General features: G+C 37.4%; 1 protein-coding gene across 1 annotated transcript in view; it reads right to left on the bottom strand.

The window, feature by feature from the left end:
• LOC114642389 (MAM domain-containing glycosylphosphatidylinositol anchor protein 1) overlaps positions 1–23,961 on the bottom strand; it is an 828,760-nt gene that overhangs the window by 270,431 nt on the left and 534,368 nt on the right. The window contains exon 7 of the mRNA XM_051924713.1: positions 13,519–13,788. Within this exon, the coding sequence (XP_051780673.1) occupies positions 13,519–13,788 (270 nt within the window). The remainder of the gene's footprint in view (positions 1–13,518; positions 13,789–23,961) is intronic.

Here is a 23,961-nt window from a genome sequence, read left to right as displayed (position 1 = left end):
CATGAACAAAACACCAAAATATTTGTTTGCTCTTGCACTGCTCTAATCTTTATTTAAATGTCATCCAAGCATGGCACTAAGAAAGAACCTAAAAACCTTTTCTCCAGGATAATGGGTGCAGGCTCTTCACTAATGTCATCAGGCCTAAAAGATACACAAAAATTTAGTTAACTGAGAAACAATGCCCATCTAGCTTGTCCAGCATTTCAGTTATTTGGTAATTTTTACATACATCAAATTTTTATGATCAGTATAAATAATAAATGGAGACCTAACACCTTTCTGGTAATGTTGTCACTCCTCCAAAGCTAATTTGATTGCTAACAACTTATGGTTACCAACGTTGTAGTTCATCTCCACTTTATTACATTTCTTGGAGTGATTTGTGCATGTAATGTAACAGTACATAAAATGTTCTAACCCAGTGTCTGGGGAACTCCGGGACAAGATAGCTTCCACACTGACACTGGACACATGTACTTTTATACTAATGGTAGCTCCAGGTTAGGATGAAACAATACTGGAGCTGAAGTAAATAAACATTTGACGCATTCGAAATGTCATTAGCCTCTGTGCTCCACACAGATTTCTTAGCAGTCTTCTCAGTTAAAGAAGTGATTGAAGAAACAAATGAACTAAAATTTGTAATACTTTTTGAGTAGTAATTGGGAAACCCAAAAATCTTTGAACTTGTTTTTTACTTGTTGGTGAAGTCCGGTTTAAAATTGCTATTAATTTAGACCTATCCATCACCAAACCCTTTCTGGAGATTTCATATCTCAGAAACATTTCTATATCTTCATGGATTTCACTCCTCGCAGAGAACTTCTTTTGAATGAAGTATATGTTTCTGAATATCTTTGGAAAGCATCAAAATGTCATCTACGTAAATTAATGCATAAATGCCTAAAAAAATCACAAAAAGTTTAATTGACTGAAATTTAAAAGACCGAAAAAGCACCAGGGCGCTGGCTAATCCATTGGGTGTAATGCCTGCTTTAGATGTTAAAGGCAGTTTTCCATTTGTCACCTTCCTTTAAACACATGAGACTATAAGCACTTCTAAGATCAAGTGATAAGAGGAAATGGGTAATTTTATTAAGTGCACTATTCTCAATACTAGGAAGCAGACTACCACCTATTTTCTACAAAACTAACAGCTTGTATTGGACTATTGGATGGAGCCATAAAACCATTTTGCACATTTTCTCAAATGTACTGCTCCATTGCCTCTTGTTCAGAATTTATGAAACCATAAATTTTACCCTTAGGTAACAGAGCCCCTGCAAGTAGCTCTAAAACACAGTCAGAGCTCCAGAGTGGCAGTACTGTTAAAACCTGTTGCTTATATGAATACATCAGAAAAATCTTGATATTCTGTGGAAAGCATTGACATAAAATTACATAAGACTGGTCTGGGCACAGCTGTGAGACAATTCTGGTGGCAAAACATACACTGCTCAATAATATATTTAGTCTTCCAATCAGTGGTGGGTTGTGCTTCAGCAACCATGGAAACTAAATAACAAAAAAATTAATATGTTCTTTATACAGAAACCCAATATGCAATGATAAAGAAGGCGTAGTAAAAACCAAATGTCTAGAACCATCAGGCTTATCATTCACAGACAGTACTCTGGATTGGGAATGATTTGTAATTGTTTCACAATTACAGAGTAAAATTTTTGTCAACCCTGAAAATATTAAATTAGTGGCTGTAGTATTATTAATTAAATGTGGAATTACAAAAACCCACCCTACCAATACTAATGTATAGCCGGTTTTCTAGTTTCCTGTAACTTATTGCAGCTTGACACCATATGTCTTGCTTCTCCACAGCAAAAACAGAGACATTCTTTTGCTCTATGTTGATGCTGTTAAATTTTAATCTACCTGTATATTTTATCCAATTCCAGGCATTACTTTCAGTTCATTAGAATCAGTTACCACTCCTCTTTCCCACCTGTGTTTTAATATTTTTTTTCTCTAATCACCACGTGCCCACTTTTTACAGTACTTCAATTACATTGCAATACCTCAGTTACATTTTCAAGTGTGTTTTCTATATTACAACTCACTAATTCAACCTTCATTTCTGTTGAGAACCCTTTCTTAAACATAGGAATAAGCACCACATCATTCCATTCTGACTCAGCTGTGTGCACTTGAAATTCTTATTTATTACACTTACACATTTATTACAATAAATACACTTATTTATTGATTTGGAACCCTGGCAGCATTCCAGTAATCTATTAGTCTTTACTTCAAACAGTTTTCTAAATTATTGCATGGATAGATTTAGCGAGAAACAACCCGGACTGTCTGTGACATGCATACATAGTTGAAGCCCATTTTAACAGCTTATTCTCGAGTATTGACATTATGAATACTATCTGTGATCTGTCGTCTGGCTATGTGTTGGGTTTTGTTTTGAAAATCATATGGCACTGATTTAGGAAACCTCTGCACTAATTAGTATTCCCAGCATACCTTGCCAGCTGGGGAATTAAAGACTTTTTTCTGGCTGCTATTAGTGGGAGCATTTATTGCAGGTTGTTTACCTCCCCTGCTGGATCTTCTACAGAAATCTGAACCTCTGTCATTGGTTTTTGTAGAACATTTATCTCCCCCTGCATCTCTTGCATATGCCTCATCTGAAAGTTACTCATTTTGGGATCCAAGTTATTGTTATATCTGCAAGCAAACTAATAGATCAAAGCCAAAAAAAAAAAATAATGTCAATTCAGGGAGATCAGCAACTATGAGTGTCAAAGCCAAAATGTGAGACAAAAATTGCTGTTAAAAACAAAAAATGCAAAGAAGTCTTTACCCAAATTTTCCATAATTAGGGTAAGGAAATGTAATCCAGGGAGACCTTTTAATCATTTCTCACTATGCAACAACCTTAGAGGACACCACCAAAATGGTGGTGAGCGTGAAAACCAAGATGGCGGATGAAACAGTCCAAAATATTATTAAACCATCAAAATGAAGGAGCATTGTCGCAAAACAAGTGTCTGATTACCAAAATAAATACAGAAAACCAAAACCTCAAAAAGAAACTCCATTCTAATAGCTTGACTTTGTCTACTCTATGTTTAAACTTTTAAAAATAGCAGAAATCAAATGGCAGCTTGTTTACTGTTTCACTGACAATGGAATGACTGAAATGCTGGACAATGCCATATATTTCATTCACCTCTGATAATTTTAGTGGTATTAAAATTGTCATTTTAGGAAGCTTTTCTCCATTGTGGCTGCTTATTTTAACTGCTTTGGCCAACATACAACTAAACTTGGGTATAGCCTACCATGTAAGAAGCATGCCTCCTGCAGTCTACATTGTAATTGGCTCCTGTGTTGGAACACATTATATAAAATAGTGTGATGCACCTTACATGCAATAAAAGCATCCTTCAAGGAGTACATGTTCAGAGCATTAATACACAACATTAAACCATAGATTTATACATAAACACAAAGTTGAAACTTTGAAAGACTTATTAATGTCTTTACGTCATTATGTTATTTAGAAACATAGTGTAGGTCATTAAAGACAGAGATTCTGTCACTAAGGGTGATCAGACTTGTGCTGAACTAATTTGTTCTTTTTTTACTCATTTTTATGATCATTTGTGTTGTTGTCCTTGATATATTAATTTTTAAAATGAGGAAAAGTATTACAAAAAAAGTAATTAACAAATAGTATCATGGTTATGCCACACTTTAAACAGGGTAATTGACAGGCATTTAAAAAGTGACTTTGCCCCAGTGTTAATTTGAACTGTTTATCTTTTGAATTTACAAGCTGAGTTACCCATTATTGCCCAAATGTGGAAAAGAAAAAAATATTTTCATATTATAAATGCCCTTACTAGAACTGCATTTAATACATATTTATTGTTAGTATTATAAACATTCTTTACATGCAATATTCTTGGTTATTCACTCTGGTGCAAAGATCCCTAAATTACAGTAAATAATTCTGAGGACAATATGGCCTAACTGAAGGTAATTTGGGTCCATGAGGGAAATGCTTAAAAAAAAAACATAATAAACATCACACCACTGCCACAACCTGCATGGTGTTCAATTCACTTTAATTTGGTTTGTCAGCAGGTGTTATAGAGAGAACATGATGTAACATTAAAAGTACATCTCAAAGAACACAGCCATCAAACATAAACTTAGTGCAAATAAGTGTAATATAGCAGTGAACATAATACTTATATTCAATCATTAAATCAAACATGTTTCACAACAAAGCAGCACTTACGCTTGCCTAATGATTGATGAATATGATAGCTGTTCATTGCATGATTTTAGCCTGTGAATGTTTATTAAGGTTTAACTTATTTAGAAGATTGACAGCAGTTGAGATGACAGAGTATTTGAACAGGTAGCCTTTTAATCCTTCGAATCTTAAATCTGTGACCAGATGGCATAAAATGAAATTGAGAATGTACTGGGTGAATTATGCTTTACAATACGCACTCTGCTTTCCGTAATACTTGCTTGTCAAATAAGTCCTTGAGAGTTCTGGCCCAGCAAGCTGAATAGCCTGTTTAACATGTTTTTCCTTTATGTTAATGGATAAGTTCGTGAGCAAGTCAAAGTTATTCCTTCATAGACATGTGTGGCGGACGGGATGCCCCTTTGATACTGGATCGGGGAAGCAGCCATGGGATGCACAGTATGTCTCCCAGAACGCGTGGTGGCAGCCCTCCTGGGTTACATTGGGGCCACAGGCCTGGGACCGGAAGGAGCTGCACGGCTTAACGAGCCCATGTGGGCTTGAATGCAGCCACACCCGGAAGTGCAGCCTGAATTAAGTTAATTATCATCTGAAGCACTTTCGGGTGGGCTATAAGAATAGCCTGCAGCCACTACTCGAGGCGCTAGAGTCGGGTGGAAGAGGACACAGCTTGCATGTGTGGGGTGGAGGTGGCAAAAGAAAAATAGTGTTATTATTGGTGATTTGCACACTGTGTTATTGTGTTGTGCAATAAACGCGTGTGTTTTGGGACATTCTGTGTCTGCCTGTTTGTGTCCAGGACCGAATCTCCACACATGTTATATAGGAATTTGCCATGTGAAACTGAATTCTAAAGTTAATAACTCTATAAATTTAAAAAAAGAAATAAGTTTGGCTTGAAAAATAAACATATTCTTTAATGTTTTGCTGAGAGCCATCTAGTGGTGTTAGTCCATCATGTTTATATTTAGTTGTTATGGTGATTGTCCTCTGACCCCTTGGTAGCCATTTTGCGTACAGTTTTCTCTGTTGTTCAAGGTTTTCTCAGTGTTATTCAATGTTTTTACATTTAGTTTACTATTACGCTGTGCATTCTATGGTTTAATTAACTACTGTATATTTGTGCTTAAAAACTTAAATAATATATATTTACATACAGTTCATATGGTCTGGAACGGATTAATTGTATTTACATAAAATCCTATGGGGGAAATTGCTTCGGTTCATGACCAAATCGGTTTACGACCAGAGTTTTGGAACGAATTATGGTCGTGAACCGAGGTTCCACTGTAATGGTAAACATACTCAAGATTCATTTAACAATGGAGTCACTGCTGCACCTTTTAGCAGATGGTTTCTAAAAGTCAGTTTTGAGTCTATGGTTTTCCCCAGATAATTATAGCTGTCAAAAATCTCTACTGCTCCATCTTTGATGATGGCTCCATTCACTGTTGATAGATCACACTGTATTATTTCATAGCACTCGCTGTTTTGAAACTGTTTCTCTGCTTTACTAAATTATTTCAAACCTAACTGTAAATATGTAGTGGGAAAGAAAAATTTTGTTTACACTAAATATAATTAGTACCCCTCATTAATTATCAGCTTTTTAGTCATCTGTGTGGTCTTAAGCACTGGCCCCAAGCCAAGACTGAGAGTTATACGGCAAAAAAACTTACTTGTGATGAAATGTGAGAAATTCTAGTTCTGCGTCTTAAACAATAAAGCTGTGCATAAAGAACAGAAAGACACAGTTTGTGCTTTATAGATACTGTATACTCAACTCAGTCATCCTACCACCTGATCAAATTACAGTGCAAGTGCCTGTGCCGCTCAAATAAAAGCGGATACCCCAACTATCCATGAGGCCCACTGCATAAAATCCTCTAACATGAAGCCTGAAAAATAATAAGGAACGATTGAAGTATATGTGTGTGCTGGGTGGACTATTAGCCATGGAACCACTACAAATTTTGTTTTCTGCTACAGCTTAAAAAGGGATAATATATAGAAGAGCTCTGTTTTTCTTTTAATTTTATATCTATATTAAAGTGTGTATTGATTTATTTTTAATGTTATTTATTCATTATTATTATTATTGCCTAATTTTAATTTGTTTTCTTTTCTTTTAACTATTTTTTTGACATCTTGTAAAACACTTTGAGCAACATCCTTTATGTGAAAATGTGTCATACACTGCTGTCACCATTTAATTCTGGTATGTGTTCAGACTATAGTGTGTGTTTATACATATTTATTTATTTATCTAACTACTTATTTATTTATCTTTTTATTTAAAGAGCTTTGGTAAAAATCTAAATTTCCCCTTGGTGACAAATAACATTCTTTTTTTTATCTAAATTCTCAGATATTGAACAACACAAAACAATTACAACTTTTTCTTTTGTGATCAATGCACCACATAAGTTTAATTTCTTTTTTAATATATATTTTTATAATTATATTTCATGTTCAATCAGTAACAAATTGTATTTTACAAATAACCAGTTTTGTAGGTGCAAGCTTGATTTTTCCCTGATAAGGCAACATATTATTAGGTGACTAAAATAACTGCGGCAGTATTTATAATTTTCACTATAAAGCATCAGTAAGATATTTTTAATTAAATGATGATATGAGAGTATTTCATAGTGGTTGCTTCATTATTTATATATGTTCCAAAATTCTATATAGAAAATACATAAAAAAGCAATCACAGTTTTTATTATAGCATATCAAGGACACAACAGTTTCGGTTTTATTTTCAGTTTGTCTCCACATACAAAAATGAGTTGGAGATAATAAGAGTCCACAGAGGTACTGAATTACATAATAAAAAGCAAAAAGGTCAGTAATCTGCAAAGCAAATTACTTTTTTTCCTAATATTTAGCAATATTTCACTGCATATTAATATACACTTCAAATTATGACTGATTCTGTTGCAAAAAAGGTAGACATTAACTTGTAACCTGTTGTAAAAATTGCAATGTCTTTAGATAAAAAAAAAATGACAGTAATTAATTAAAAAGATTATGGGCTTATTTACAAAAACAAATGCAGACCTAATTAACAAAATAAAAATGCAGAATGGCAAAACAGTTTAAAGATACTGTATTTATTTAATCAGCACATATCATTAGATATGAACATATGTCCAGTCATGAAATAATCAATCATACTTTATTGTTAGAGCTGTTTCTATGAAATTACAATATTCTTATTCACATTCAAAGCTAAACATACCACAGTTTTACAGTCCTCTGAAAGACTGTCAGTTGTCATTCATTTATGCCGTTTCATATAATTTAGAGCCAATGATTATGGCACATAATGAAAGTTTTACTATTCTGATCAGCACTCTAACATACTGTATATAAACAGCATTTTCTGCTTTCAAAGGTCTTAATTATGATTGATAACAGACAATAAACACCATTATACTGTAAAGCAATGTAGTTTCAAATAACAAGTATTTCTTTTTTTGTTTCCCACTTGTCCCACCTACTTACCTATTTTGTTTTAAGCTTTAATTGTAGCATGAAATAAATATTCACACAGTCAGACATCATGTCAACACACTGTATAATGAAGATGAGAACATTTTTTTTTCAATAAATACGTACATGCATGCATACACAATAAGTACTGTACACCCTTATAGGAGTACAATTGTAAGATTCCGTGGGGTTCGAATTCTAACCTAAACATTGTCAGTGTGGATTTTTTTTTACATTCTTCCCTTGTCAGTATGGGTGATCTGGTTTTGCTGGTACTCATGCAAACATGCAGGTTAGATTAACTGGAGCCCCCAAGTGGTCCCTGTATACAAGTGTGGTTCTGTGATAACATGATTGGGACCTCTGGCGGACTGGCACCCCAGGTTTGGTTTCCACTTTCTGCCCATTGCTACCAAAGTATGCTCTGGCTAGATAATGACGATGAATGGACATAAATAATAAAGACAGAAAGATTGACAATGGAAGGGCTGTAACAACTAGACATAACAATGTAGTGCAGCAGTCAAGGTCATCACTGCAGAAGAGAACAAGAAGAGAGAAGAATTACTATGTCCTCTCTATGATAATAAGAAAAAAAGAACTTGCTGTTTACTTCTATTTGTTTCAGCATCCTTTTGTTTTTGCCATCATTAGCAGTTTCTTTAATTCAATTAATTAATTCATTTGAAACATGGACAGAAAGAAGGACAGCATCTTCCTATACCAACCCCCTTATTTTTTAATAGACCTGATTCTCTTGGATAGACATTTCTAATGATGGGCATAATTATGAAAGCATCACTCACAATAATGAGACAGCTTACAGAGAAATGTTCTATTTTCTGACTCAGTGGTGCCCAGATAATAACTCCACCTTTAATATCAACAAAACTAGGAACCTGCTCATAGACTTTAAGCAAAAGGAAGACCACATTGATACTTACAACAGTTGGGATGCTGTTGAAAGAGTGAGCAACTTTAAATTTGTTAGAGTCACCATTACTGATAAACTAAAGTGTATTGAAAACTATCGAACACTTCCCTATCAGTTTTCATTAACTTCTCCAAGTTCACAGTGGAGTCCATACATACTGGCAGCAAAACATCCTGCTACTGCACCTGTTCCGCTCAAGAACATGGTGAAATGGTGGTGAAGGGCAAACAGAAATATTAAAACTCCACCATACTGCAGCTTTACTTATTCCTCTCTTCTAACAAATGGTACAAGGACATTGGCACTAGCATCAGTAGATACAGAGACAGTTTCTACCAGACGTCTTACTGAATAGTCAAATATAAGGACAAATACTGTGTGTATATATATATATATATATTGTGATGGACGACCGGCTACAGACTCCGGTCGCCACCCCTAGGCTGCCAGGAGGAGCCCTCCGGACAGCATGATCGTGCCCTGAGTTCCAGCAGGGCCTCATGGACTATGTAGTTTGTATACACAGCCCTGCTGGATACCTTGGGGACCACCGGGAGTCGCTGTAGGGGGGCTCGTGGGCTCTTATGTGCCCTATAACCCGGGAGTACGTCACAGTCACGTGACAGGAAGGAACGACGTGCTCCCTGGGTGAAGAAAAGGACTGTTTACCCTGACTCGGAAGGGAAAAGGAACTGTGGACTGATTGGGCAGGAACACCTCCGGGTCAGGGTGTATAAAAGGATTGTGGGAAAGCCCAGACACTGAGCTGAGCTGGGTGTGGCTACAGAAGCTCCTCAGGATGCACCTGGAGTTCATCCAGGACGTATAAGAGGGGCCGCCTCCCTCCAGTCAGTGGCAAGAGTCGGGAGGAGAAAGACGGAGCTAAGAGGAGAGGAGTAGAGGTGGACCAGAGACAGTACGAGGCATTGTGTTGTGGCCAAGGACTCAAGGGGTGATTGGTGCTGCGGCACTGGGATTGTGCACTTGAACTGTAAATATAATGTATAATAAACATGTGTGTGGTGAAACCAACATGTCTACCTGTCTGTGTCCGGGCTGTTCCCCACTATATATATATATATATATATATATATATATATATATATATATATATATATATATATATATATATAGTAGCAGTTAAGGTTTTTGTCCACCTCTTGAACCCTCAGGTACCACTCCAAACACCAGGTAAAAGTACAATTCTTCTTTATTGTACAATCACGTGCACAAAGCACCCTCTACTCCACACTACTCATATAATCACAATCACTAACAATAATACTCTCTCCTCCTCGCCCAGACACTTCGCCACCCTACCTCCCAGCTCAGCTCAATGTCTGGGCTTTCCCAGAGTCCTTTTATATCCCCTGACCCGGAAGTGGTTCCTGTCCAAAACCCACAAGTCCTTATTGCTTCCGGGCCAGGGTAAACAGTCCTTTTCTTCAACCCGGGAGCACGTCCTTTCTTCCTGTCATGTGACCATGACGTACTCCCGGGTTATAGGGCACATAAGAGTCCATGAGCCCCCCTACAGCGACTCCCGGTGGCCCCCAAGGTATCCAGCAGGGCTGTGCATAAAAACTACAGAGTCCATGAGGCCCTGCTGGAACTCGGGGCACATCCATGCTGTTGGGAGAGCTCCTCCTGGCGGCCTGAGGGTGAGGGCCGGAATAGGAAGCCGGCAATCCACCACAATATTATATATATATATATATATATATATATATATATATATATATATATATATATATAAGGAGATGTGACCCTTTTGAAGAATTAGATAAGACTAACTAGAACTTACATCTCATCACTTCTCTCTGGCCATATGCAGTAAGTCGTCATCAATGATAAATTCACCACACTGTAGTCTCTCTCCCATTACATCCCTCAACACTCTGTACTTAGTCGGCTTCTTAATAATCTCTGCTCTATATGCTGGTACTGGGTGAGTGACCTGAATCACCAACATGGACTCAAGTTCCAATCATATGTTGTAGAGAATGAGATCTTTGTTAAAACTTATTCCAGTATACACATGTGGCAAGAAAAAGTAGGCTACTTGCCAGAATGATTATAGATCACAGATGCCTACAGACACTTATGCAATTAGTAGTCAACAAAAGAAAATGAATTCTTAAGGGATAATTTGTACAAGTCAAGAAGTGCGAAGTCTCCTTGCAGAACCTCCATTCTTACAAAATCACACCATTATCCTCTTTAGTCAGCTTTGGAACTGTACTTTTTTTTTACTGTGAACCCATATTTCTGCTGCAGTCAAAGTTTTCCTTTCTTCCCAATGAATTCCAACCTTTCCTCTTTAAACCGTTGAAGTACTTTGTCAAGCTTTAATAACTTCACAGCTGAACAACTGGACTTACCTTTAAAATACTCTTGCAGAAAAGTAAGGACAGGTAATAAGGTGTCTTCACCTGAACAAAATGTGGTGTGCTGCATTACCACTCAGTTGACCACCATGGGCATTATCAGATGATGAAAAGTCTTTAAAACTCTAATATTTTATAAATTTGTTTGTACCTTGTGACCACAGAGAAGCATCTGAGACCCACAAACCCTAGACAATCAGCACAGATTACAGTTCAGGTTCAAATACATTCCTTATTCAGCAAATCACCTTCAAGACAGGGTTCTTCATGCAAAAAAATATTAATTTTCTTTTCCTTTCTCTCTCTCTTCTCCTGTGCCTCCACTCTCCACTCTGTCTCTCCTGGATGAGAAAGAGAGCTCCCTTTTTGACCCAGACCCAGGAGCACTTTCAGTGCCATGACATTCCCTTAGTAAAACACTTCCTGGGCAGGTGGAATTTCTTCAGAAAAGGGAAGCCTGCCATCAGCAGCTGACTCCAGCAGCCCCCAAGGATCCCATCAAGGCTGCCCACCAGAACTGCAACTCTGATGTAGCACTTTGTGTATCCAAACAGAAGTTTTGCCTAAAGGGATGCTGCTACCATAGTGTACTTGAGAAACACATGGCCAAGAGAGGCAGTTTCCATTTGTCCTTCCACAATACTGGCTTTCTAACTAGGAAAGGGTATAGCAAACATCCCAGCTGGGATGAGCCTCCATCTATACTGTTCAACCCTTATGATAGGCTCCCAGATGGACAAAGGGACCCCACATCTATCCCAAGTAGGATGCCAATCCATCCCTGCCTTCCATTGCAACCTACATTTCACAATACTTGTGTTTTTCAAGCTTTCCTTTGTCTCTTGCCGCTTACATTTCTTTTACTAAACACTGGATTTAAGGAGGGCTCCTACACCTTAGCCCCATTATAGTAGTTATTAGCCCGATCTACCAACATCACGACTGCTACAAAACCTGCCATACTAAAGGTTAGCAGTATAAACTGTAAACCAAGTGGATTTTGTAGCCAAAAAGGGTATCTCAAGATCCTTCCTCCTTCTGTTCCATCCAGGTAACCAGTATGGGTAGACTCAATGACATCAGATTAGACTTTCAGTCAAGCAAGGCAGTAGGAGTCGGACACAGCAACAATCCTGATTAAACATCTTGCCAGTATAAGAAATCAAATGTCTAGGCAGGATACACTGATATATATATATATACTGATGATGAACTTTTGAATGTACTGTATTTAGATTCGTTTTTATATGCCTTTCTGTAAGTGATCGGGTTAATAAGGCTGTGCAGTTATTGTGGACTACATAGGGCAATAAAAACCATCCTGCTTGATTCACAAGTCTTGTCACTGAGCTGGGAGTAGTGTAGCAAGGCCTGTGCAAGATCAGATTATTAATTTGTCACACTTAGGCTGCTTTGTTTTAACTGCTGATTCTAAAACCCTTTCTGCTTGCACTAATCATGATATTTAAAACAGCAATTAAATGAAGTGGTAAATATCCTAGAGGGCCACTGTGGTGCAGTACACACAAAAACAAAACAAAGAGAAACAAAAAAGCAAAATACTTGCAAATTAACCAAATAAAATTTCAATTACACATTTTAGAATAGGAGACTAGAAGAAAAAGAAATTGTAATGGTCCAAGGAAACACTGATTAAAACTCACAGGGGTAATTTGGACTGTCCAATAAGAACATCCTCAAATGCAAGGCAGAACCATCGCTGCCTCCAGTTCACCTGCTGGTATTCTTTTTCTTCCAATTATACACCCTGCCAACAACCAGAGCTTACAGAATTCAAAGCCGATTAAACACAGACACCAGATTATATTAAGTGCTGTGGTTTGCGTTAAAACCTTAATAAAGACACAGAGCAAAGATCACGAATCAAAGACTGAAACAGTTTGTCATTATCACTAGCCACATGTGTTTCTTTAGTACATCTACAAAAGTAGCAGATAACAGGACTGTGGGAGCTCAAGGCCACAGGAAAACAAGCCAGACAAGCCTTATGACCTGTGTTATTCAATGAAAACAAATAAGCAAATATCAAAACAGTTTTCTGGCCTACCCTTTAAAGTGGAAGGATTAAAAAAAGTCTTGCTTTTGTTTAACTGGTACATTTCCAAAGTACCACTTTAAAATAAGCAGTCAAAGTTAATTATATTCAGGCTGAGAGTCCATTGCTTTGACGTATTTACTGTACGTGGGTGGAACTTCTTTACAAAAATTAGTGCAAATGCATGAAGCTAACAGAGAAAAAAAATCTTGACAAAAACAGCATTTATGTAAGAATAAGTTATGCAATGACATTCGGGAGTGAATGATAGAGTATCTGGCTTGAGTTTAATAAAACTATCATTAATTAGCATAAAAAAAAAAGCAAAACATACAACTTAAACAATTTGCTTTGTTCTTCTCTATCACATTCTGCTTGTGCTCACCTCTCACAATCAGGTTCACTGTCTTCTTGGCAGGGTTGCCCACATTGTTGACTGCGGTACAGTTGTAATATCCAGAGTCCTGCACTTGAACATTCCACAGTGTGATTGTTCCACCTTGAATACGTGTCAGGGGAGGCATAGGACCAGGATAGTGAGTCCAGGAGATGGTAGGCATTGGCTCGCCGGTGATCACTAGACATGAAATTGTTACATTTTCACCTGGATTTACCACCAAGGTCTCATTTACTGACAGCTTTAATGAAGGTGGTGCTGCAAAACAAAAAGGAAAAGGGGCAGAAGAAGGAACAATATTAATATTTCCAAAACTATTTTGAAATAGTATTAGTAATAGTTTCTCTGTAACATAGTAATTCAACCTCATACCACAAATTTATCATTTTGTCAGATTTCCACTCACATGATGACTCTTTTTTAGACTCCTTTGCTTTCCACTTTGAAGGTTAAATGAATTGATGACTCTAAATAAGTTGGGTCAGAAAGTGATGTGAAAAATGTGGCCTTGAGTGATAAAAAAAAAAAAAAGGATCAGGGTTGTTTCCTGCTTTATTCTTGATACTGCCAAGACAAGCCTTAGCTCTGTGATACCGGTAATAGTATGAGTAGTATTAAGAAAATAAACATATGTTTCAACATGGGAGTCGGGCTATGAAAGGCCTAAACAAAGTACTACACTGTTAACTGCTACTTGGCTGGATGTGTTAGAGTAGTCAGACCATAACCATGCAGGAACATTAAAATAATTAAAGGATAATGATAGAAGACATGGTTATGGAAGAAGTTTTTCCAACGCACTAGGTAGTAGCTGATGGGTTCGGTATATTATAAACAGCACCCTTCTACCTAGTATAATGTGGCTTAGCTCTTTAAGTAACAGCTGGTATCTGTCAGTGCAGAGCACCCAGGTCTCACCAGAGGGAGCTCAAGATGGACTTTAGAAGAAGTTCCTAGTGTTAACCTGGAAGTTGTCCTGGAATGGGAATATAAAGCTGCCCTTTCCTACTAGCCAATAGAACATAGAGTCTACATACTGTAGAAGGTGGGCAACAGTTAAACTGGAAGGAACAGGTGATGCAGGAGTAAGAGTGAGAGGAATGTTGAAGGGAGCAGAATTTTGAAGTACACTTGGTGTGTAAATTTGGCACCTTACTTGACAGACTGCAGGACTAATTATTATTGTGTTGGGCTTATTAAGGCAGTGAGTTCTTTACTTTTGTGTATTGTTTTGCTTCTTTATACTTCTTTATACTCCTCCACTTGGTACTCATTTTTGTCTTATTAATTATTTCCTTAATCATCACACTTTTTTAATACGTTTGATTTAACTGAGGGTTTATTCATGCTTTTTGGTTAATCCACATGAAATTAACAGAACCATCCAGATTAACCATCTCAGTGTTGCTAAACACTGGATGAAAATAATGTTGTTACACACAAAACTAGCATGTCATACTTTAGGCTTGTATCTTAGTTAATTTCTGAGATATGGAGGCTTTAAAAAAAAGGGTGTGTGGCCCTAATTGTATTGAAAAATTAGTACTACTAAAAAAGATGATGGTGTTCCATAAGTCATAACTTTTAAACTGTTACTACTAGATGCATAAAATTTTCAGAGACTATTCTTTAGTATTCAATGCCTTTAACTTCTACAGTAGTTGGTCCACAGTTGCAGGTTTGCCAAATGTATTGCTTGTTGAAAATTGTATAAAAAAATTACTTTCGTGCTGTAAAGCAAGATTGGCCGTGTATATATCGATACTAAACCACATCAGAGCCTTCAAATTTTGATAGGTATTACAGTTTTTCTTAAGCAACTAGGTGCCTATAATACATCAAACTTGGAAAAAAAATCATTTCATGCCTATATTACATATGAATACTGTCCATGTATGGCAAAGTCTGCCAAAAAATAAATTATACAACTGGAAAGAGCTTGCTTTAATTAGTAAATACACAAAATGGTACATTGAACCAAACTATATTTACTGAAGTATCAAACGTGCCATGTTTTACTGTAAAGAAAAATGCAAAGTAGAGAGGCATACTACTTATTATATACCAAAGACCTGTGTAATACAACTACAAAAATGTATAAGCGAACTCATATGTATTTTATGTGTAGTGAAATGTTTTATTGAATCATATTCTGGTAAATCCAGTTCTACAATTGAAACAAACTGCAAAGAAACAGAGTTTACTTTAAGAGCTTGAACCATGCACAGATTTCCTTTTCCACATCACTTGTAAATTTATACTGCCTGCCCATTGATGCAAGTGGCCCATTAATAATCTTCATAATATGCACTAGAGGGACACAGCTGATATCCCCTCTCTTGGGCCAACTGTAAGCCTTAGAGGGGCTGTGAGGATGCATATCCTGTATATCTTGTTCCTTTTCTAATGAAGAGTACAAGAGGTACAAAGCAAACAAGATGAATAATCACAAATGTTGCCTATCCACCACTGTTGGTCACAGACACACACAGCATACAGTATACCTGAGAAAGAGACTCCTGATTTCATAGCAGTTTGATCCATTGCTTTTGGATTATTCCCAATCATATTCACAATGAAACTAGGACCACTTGGCATGCTGACCTTTTCACATGAGTGGAACAAATGACTGGTGGTCTCCTTCCAGGAATGGTGGCTCAATTTTGTCTGCAGTTTTTTCCACTCTGTGACACTTCCTCTTTACCAACCCAGATACAACAGATGTTCTTAAAAGATGGGTTTAATGTACCAACTTCAACTTTTGTGCATTTACTAATTAAATCATGATCTTTCCAGTGGTACAATTATTTTTTATGGCAGACTTTATCATACAAGGGCAAAATGCATTTGAATGCATTTGAATCAGAAAGTTTGATTTCTTTCAGACAGACTGTTGTGAGACAAAGTCTGGAGTGTTTTAATTAAGTGATTTATTTAAGGATTTTAGTGCAATCCATTTTTAGCTTCTGCCAGGACACAGCACACACATGAAAGTGTGCACCGGTGCATGATTTGCTAATCAGTAGCCTTGAGTTAAACAGAACAGGTGAATGTAAGAAAGGGAGGAAGAAATGTTTTTGTTAGAGAGAATGGGTTTTGAAAGAAGTGATCGCCTGATGGAGAAGTAGCGGTGCATGGAAGGATGGGAAGGGCATTGTTGGCAGTGCTGATGTACTAAGGAGAGAACAAGACTGAGCACTGTGTGGAGATTCTCAGCTGTAGCCGTGACTCTGCTGAGGAGTGGACCAGACATTATAGAGAGAGAGAGAGCACAGGAACAAGGGAGAAGAAGGAAGGTGAGACACAGCAGCATCCTGGGAAGGGTGCAGCACTCTGGGAGTTTGTGGAGTCTGGCAGAGTTGGCATCTTCATGGGTGCTGACAGAGGCAGCAGTTCAGATCTGCATTGATCAACTGTTGTAGCAAATTGTTGGGATGCAGTGAGCTGCATCAGGGGACTCCTGTTGTCTTGAAGATGACAGACAGAGAGAGAAAGAACAAAAGGGGTTTCCTCTCCTTTTGGGATTTTAACTTATTTATTTGAATTCAGTTTGAAAGACAGTGAGTAGTTTTAAGGGAATTATTTCTTTGAACTATTTATTGATGGACTTGTTTAAATATGCACTGTTTTATACACTTTTTGCATTTGAATACTCTCTTCATGAATAAACTGCTACGCTTCTGAGTTTAGAGTCATGCTTGTCTGCCTAATTTTCCCTGGTCCATCCTTGGTCATGACTCATGATGTTCCAGTATTGGAAATTGTGTCCATAATTGAATGCCTGGGGCATCACACAGGCACCTAGTTGCTAAAGAACTATAACTTGTGGTAATACCTATCAAAATTGAAAAGATCCGAGGTGTTTTTTAGTGTGGAGATATAGAGGGCCAGAGTTTCTCTAAACAACTTAGGAATTTGTTGTTTCAGTTTTCAGCAAGCCATAAATGGGCAAATATGCAACTATGGACCAAGTATCCTTTATCTGCTTCTTCTAAGAAACTGACGAAGTTACAAGCCTAAAATTTTGCACACCGGTTATTGGGTACGATGACATTATTTTTAGCAAGAATGATGCAAATCAGAGATGGCCAGTCAGGAATATTATATAAAATGTGCTGATCTGACATGGATTGATTCTTTTATTACACTCTGCATCAACTGCTGTACCTCCCTGCCAGCAGCTGTCCCTCAAAATTGTTTATCACAGCTCCCATTGGTTCAAAACATAAATAAATGTGTTTTCCTGTATCCTGTTCATTTGACTGTCACAAAATACAGCTGTCAAATATTTGATTTAATTGTTCCTCTGATCTTTTTACTGTTAAATTCAAGTGTGGTTCTGTGTGTGTTTCAGTTTTCTGTATTGTCTTCTTGGCTATGTATAGCTTCTTTTAATTGTTAATAACCTCTGTTTTATAAGTGAAAGAGCCTTCAGATATACTGCACAAACGTTTGTAATTATCTTAATAACTTAATTAGATCAGCTGACTCAGTTCTTTTAAAAGACAACTTAAAACTCACTTATTCAGGGAGGCATTAAACTTACCCTGACATTCTGATCCTTTTCTCAGTCTAGGTGCTCAAGATGATATGCATTTGTATCACAAATTGTTATTTGTTCAGGTTTTTCTTGTAATATTTTGTATTTTTCTATTGTATTCTGACTTAAAGCCTCTTTTTCTACTTCAAAGCTTAGTGTTTCATGTATTTATTTTTGTTTAATGTTTTATGCTGATATTATTTTGTATCCAATGTGGTGTATTTCATATTTTTTCTGCTTTCCTTTGTTATTCATTTCTGAATTTTTGTGAAATGCATGGGAAAGGTGCCATATAATTACCAACATATTATTATTAATATTGTAGGGTTAGAACAGCTCAAGAGTGCCTTCCACAGATCACAATTCTATTAAGAAACTGAGATCAGTATGTTATTAATATGAATATAATATCCTTTTTAATCATAAGATTTTAAAGACTGTTATGAGCAACAGTGAACAATACTACAGCTTACTTTTACTTCCGGTGTGATCATGAGCAGCTGCCAGCTACAGTAGCTCCAGTGTCTTTTGTCTATGTTATTGTTCGCAAAAATTTTTTGGATAGCATGGATAACAGAAGTTGTGAGGAAGGACTTGTACTCACCTACACTTGACAACAACTGATGGACCTGCACTGTTTATCTCCTACAGTGCCAGAGATAATCTCTGGGCTGCCAGCATAGCTATATCATAGATACCAAAGAAAGAGAGCAGGTGCCTGACTTCACAATAAAAGGACATGATACAGACCCTATCTGCCTTCTATAATCATGGGCAATATAAAATTACTGGCGAATAAAATGGATGATCTCTCAACGCTGAGCAGGTGCCAAATGGAATACAAACAACAGTCTGATGTACTTCATGGAGAGCTGAAACACCAGACTTCTGAGGACTTTAACCATGTTTTACATTCCTCCACACTCACCAATTATTACCAGTTTGTGGACTGTACAACAAGGGAAAGTGGGTCCCTGGATTTGTTATATGCCAATGTTAAAGTAGCATATATCTCTGTTGCTTTACTACCTTTGGGCAGACCTGACCATAATTTGGTACAGCTCATATGCACATATAAATTCAATGTCCAGTAGTTGCCAGTCATAACCAGGACCATGCAGCAATGAACAACAGAGAGTTTGGAAGCTCTGAAGGGTGCCTCAAACATGCTTTGGGAGACAAATAGTGAGGACACTGAGGGACTCAGTCAGTGTATCACAAAAAATCATATTCTTGTGTGGATAGCACTGTTCCCACAGACTGCACTGTTAACCTAACAAAAAACCTGAAACCCCTTCTGAATAAGAAGAGGGTTTGCAGGTCTGGAGTTAAGGAGTAAATCAAACAGGTGCATTTAGAACTGAGAAAGCAGCTCTGTGAGGGAAAATCCCACTAGAGACATACTTGAGCACAAGTTACAGAAGAACAACATGAAGGAAGTGTGGAATGGGATGAGAACTATCAATGGCTATAAACAGGCTGTAAAACCTGAAAAGGAAGGGAACAAAGAAAAAGTCTTTTATCGGTACTCTCATGTCCATATTCACCAACTCAATCTCATCAAGAACACAACAGACTGATCCTTTGTTTTAATTCATCTCCTGGTTCTTCATTCTCTTTACTTATCTTTGGTTCTATGCTTCAACATGGTGACCATAACAGGCAACCTGTCTACACACTTGCAGCACAGATTTTGCACCATTAAAAACTAATGACCATTTTTAAAAATTACACCATCAATTTTCAGAACTGTCTTAGTCAAATAGAGGGACAAGGGAGTAGGAGTCTGTCAAAGAAAGGGTCAGACCATCAAGTCCATCACAGAAAGCATTCACACCAACCTGTTTAAGCTGCATACCCTTTTGGAGTACACCATCATGGGCAGAAGGAGAATATATAAGTTCCATATAGAGAGAGACCAGACAGGGAATTGAACCCTTAATCTCTCAAGCTGTGAGGCAGCAGTGATATACACTGTGCCACTTAGAATCATTTGTGTTTTTTTTAGCAAAATACAAGAAATAATCTTACAATAAAATAGTTTGTAATCAAGTTGCATTTCTCCAACATCCCTAGATTATAAGGATCAAGGCAAATCCTGCTGCACCATTCGCTTTGCACAGCAGATGGGATTCTCCTGAGCTCTGCTTGAACCCCTTAAACTCATCTAAGTGTACAGAATATCCTACAAGTTGAAAATCAGCCAAATGCTCTTCTTCTAAACACTGCAGGCCACCTGTCCCTTCTAGACAAGATTCAGTCAAAGGATTTTCAAGAACAGGTTTGTTATTTTTATCCTTTCCCTCAAATCCCTTGTTCAAATTCTGATATGGTGAGCTCCTTGTGACAACTGGGGGGAGGGTGGGGGGGATCACTGGGACTCCTTTTTCAGCTGGTACTACAGAACTCTAATCTATATGGATTCAGGAGGAAACGTGCTTATCTTACTTCTTTGAGAAGTCTGATTGGAATTCAAATACATCTCAAAGACCTACGAAGAAATGAGACGAAGCAAGCAACAAAAGGATTCTAAAGATGGGTAACTTCAATGCCCATTCTTTCTTAATTTAAAGTTTACTTAAATGACAATAACAAAAAGGAGAGGAAAAACAAACTCAACAAAGTCGATTGAACATAAAGAAGCAAGGTGAATGTGAAAATAGCTGCCAGTGTGAGAACACAGCAAGAGCTAACAAACAGAGTAAACTCTCTCACAGGCAAGGTCAGCAAAGCCTGCTGACATGACATGATGGATTGAGGAGAGCTGCCTGATTAGGGAGGACTGGTGGAAACAGATTTTAGTGGCCAAAGTAGCTTTGTTTTCTCCATTCAGTGCAGCACGTTTATACAGAAGGGAAAGGAGGCAGTTTTAATGAGCTACCTGATTATTAACCCAGCTCTATTAAACTGTCAATTGCAGTTAGTGGTAGCATTGAGGAAAAACAGCAAAATCTCTCTAGTGCTGGCTGATTACTCTCCTGTGTTTGCGGCTGTGTAATGAGGTTAGCTGCCTGATCCATGGACTGCCACAAAAGCTGCTTAATACCAGGCCTCATTAAGCTCTTGCATTCTACCTTTTAGATACAAAAATCTAAGGTTCAAATTCATTTCAAATTGACACTCAGTCAAAACAAATTGAATTTGTTCTCCGCTTTACTTAGTGCTGTGTTGTGTCTGAAGCGTGCGGCAGAGTGCTTGCTCCTCCAAACTCCCTTGTGGCACAAAAGCAGGTCTAACTCAGGTACATGCAATCAATCCATTACTTAAAAGGCCATAGACAGTGGATAAATTACTTGGAGGTCCTCTACCCTCCGATCCATTTTCTGTACCTGCTTTATCTGATTTAGTGCTGCTGGGCTGTTCTTGTTGGGGTTAGTCATTATATGCAGAGGGTTTATTATGATTTCTTTCACCTGCTGACCATATGTAATACTTTGTATACTGTTTCTTGCAAGTGAACACAGTAGTAGAATGCACTGAGGTGGCTCTACTGTATAAATGTAAAGTGATGGGAAAATCTTGTTGAAGAGACATTCAAGACAATAGAATATACTGTGGTATCTACTCTGAGGAGACTTCCTCTGAGCAACAGGTATACCTTGATACTGTCACTTTTGACTTATGGATTGTTAGATTTTATGTTCATATATCTAAAGCATACATTTATTTTTTTGGCATTTAAGACAATTTACACAAATCACTAATAACAATCCACTTATATTTTATTGCCAAAAAATAAATATACTTTTTAAGGTTAATAATTTTTTTTTTTTTCTGGCACAGTAACATAGTGGTTAGCCCAGCTGATTCACAGGTTCAATGTCCTGGATTGGATTTCTGCAATTGATTGTCCATTTAAAGCTGATATTTTCTGCCAGGGGTTCCATGGGCTTTCCTTAAGATGTGCAGGTTAGGTCAACTAGCAATTCCAAACTGGCACCTATTTAAGTTTTATGTGTGATGGACTGGTACTCAGTCCAAAGCTGTGCCTTGCATGGCTAAGTGTGAGTGGGGGATTAAGCAGTTTTGAGAATGTTATGCTAATTACTCAGATTATCTAAACACCATTTTGATTTAATTCAGTTAAAAGACTGCTCAAGTAAAGCACCATATTCAGTCACCAAATTAAATCTATTATTTCTTTAATTTCACATTATCATAGCTCCAGAATTTTAGGGTTTTAAAAATATCTTCCTAGTCACTCTCTATGTTGTCACGCATTGGAATTGCCTTCCAGATTCTTCTGAGGTATGCAGTACCACCTGGAAGCAAGAGGGGGTGTTGTTGCTAACTTTGTTAACTGTTTCTGCCTCCACATCTCTGAGAAAACGTCCACTGAGGGCAACTGACCCTGCAACTTCTAACACAATTTCTAAAAAGCATCCCAGGAGAGATGTGTCTCACTTTGAGTTGAGCTAACCTGAAAGATGGAGTTCCACAAAAGAAAAGGACCCACACAGCCGAGCAGCAACAACCTTTGAAAGAAGGCTAATGCTTGTGTGTTCTATTTTGCAGCACCACCGCAAGTTAATTTTATTTTCTGTTTGAAATAATGAAATGGGACAATCCAGTTGGTGTCCCAACATTTCTTCCTTGAACCCAGATTTCACTAGCATTTGACCACAATGTGTAGTGTGAGTGTGCATACTCTCCTAGTTTCAGCATAATATACAGTATATACTAAACATTCTGATTTCCTCCATCGTACAAAAATAAATAAATAAATAAATAAAAGTTGTTGATTGAAAACCTAAAATGTGTCTGGTATGGATGAGAATGGGTCTGCATGTGAATGTGGTCTATGATAAACAAGGATCGTCCATCCTGGGCTGTATCCTTGTGCACTCAACACCCTCAAAAATAAACTGAAATAACCATGCTGGTTAGCTAACAGAACAAGTTTTTGTTTTAAAAGAGTACGCCAACAAATGTGACCTAACTGCGACATCAGTGAAGAAGTTGTCATGCTTGCGCATTGGTGGACTTCTTCACAGGCTCAGTCGAGTTATGTAAGGCAAGGTAAGAGGAAATGCCGCACCTAACGCTGTCATCTCCTTCTTTCTTCACAGTGCCGAAAAGCTTCCTGGTGAAGGCATTTACCCCCACCCCTTCCAGTCCTGTTGCCATAACAAAAACAGGCATCCGGGAAAGAGGCATCACTTTTGGCCAGAGCAACTCGTAAAATGGAACTCTGCTGAGAATGACAAAACCTCATCCTTTTCTTAGTTTTGATTTGGTTTATACAAAAAATAAATTGTTGTTGTAATGCATCTTGGAACTTTACTTTCTGGCATTGCTTAAAAAGCCTTGCTCAAATCTGACTGGTCACTGGAAAGCCCCACCTCCACTCTGAGACACAAATGAGAGCCGCAGTCAGATGTTCTCTTATAGAGAGGGGGAGAGAGGGATATAAAGCACCATATTTTAGTTTGAAAACATCAATAGGTCCAAAAACAGAACCTACAAATTTTAGGCAAGCCCAGAAGCTATAACTAACAAAGATGCCATTTTTGAAATAGCAAATGAAAACCACCAAGAATTACAGAAATGCCATGCCCTGGTGTGATACTGTTATTTTTCTTATTTAACTATTTCACAGTGAAACTAAAGAGCTAAACACCTTACCATGTGTAAGTGAAGCTTAAACTTTGAAACTTTATCTCAGCCATTTTAACAGCTTAATAAAATTGGGTGAGAGCTGTTTATTAAACCGAGGATACTTTTGAAGATTTTGCCAGGCATTCAAAATGTTTTGAATGTTAAAAGAAAACAAGCATTTTTAAAACTATGCAAATTTTGGTCAACTAATATATTGCCATTTACTGTATTTAAATAATTAGTGTAAATGATTAAAAACATATGTGCAAATTAGATATAATATGTATGTGAAG

The sequence above is a fragment of the Erpetoichthys calabaricus genome, chromosome 3, assembly GCF_900747795.2.
Source record: "Erpetoichthys calabaricus chromosome 3, fErpCal1.3, whole genome shotgun sequence".
Classification (NCBI taxonomy): domain Eukaryota; kingdom Metazoa; phylum Chordata; class Cladistia; order Polypteriformes; family Polypteridae; genus Erpetoichthys; species Erpetoichthys calabaricus.
This window is presented reverse-complemented; position numbering and strand designations above follow the sequence as displayed.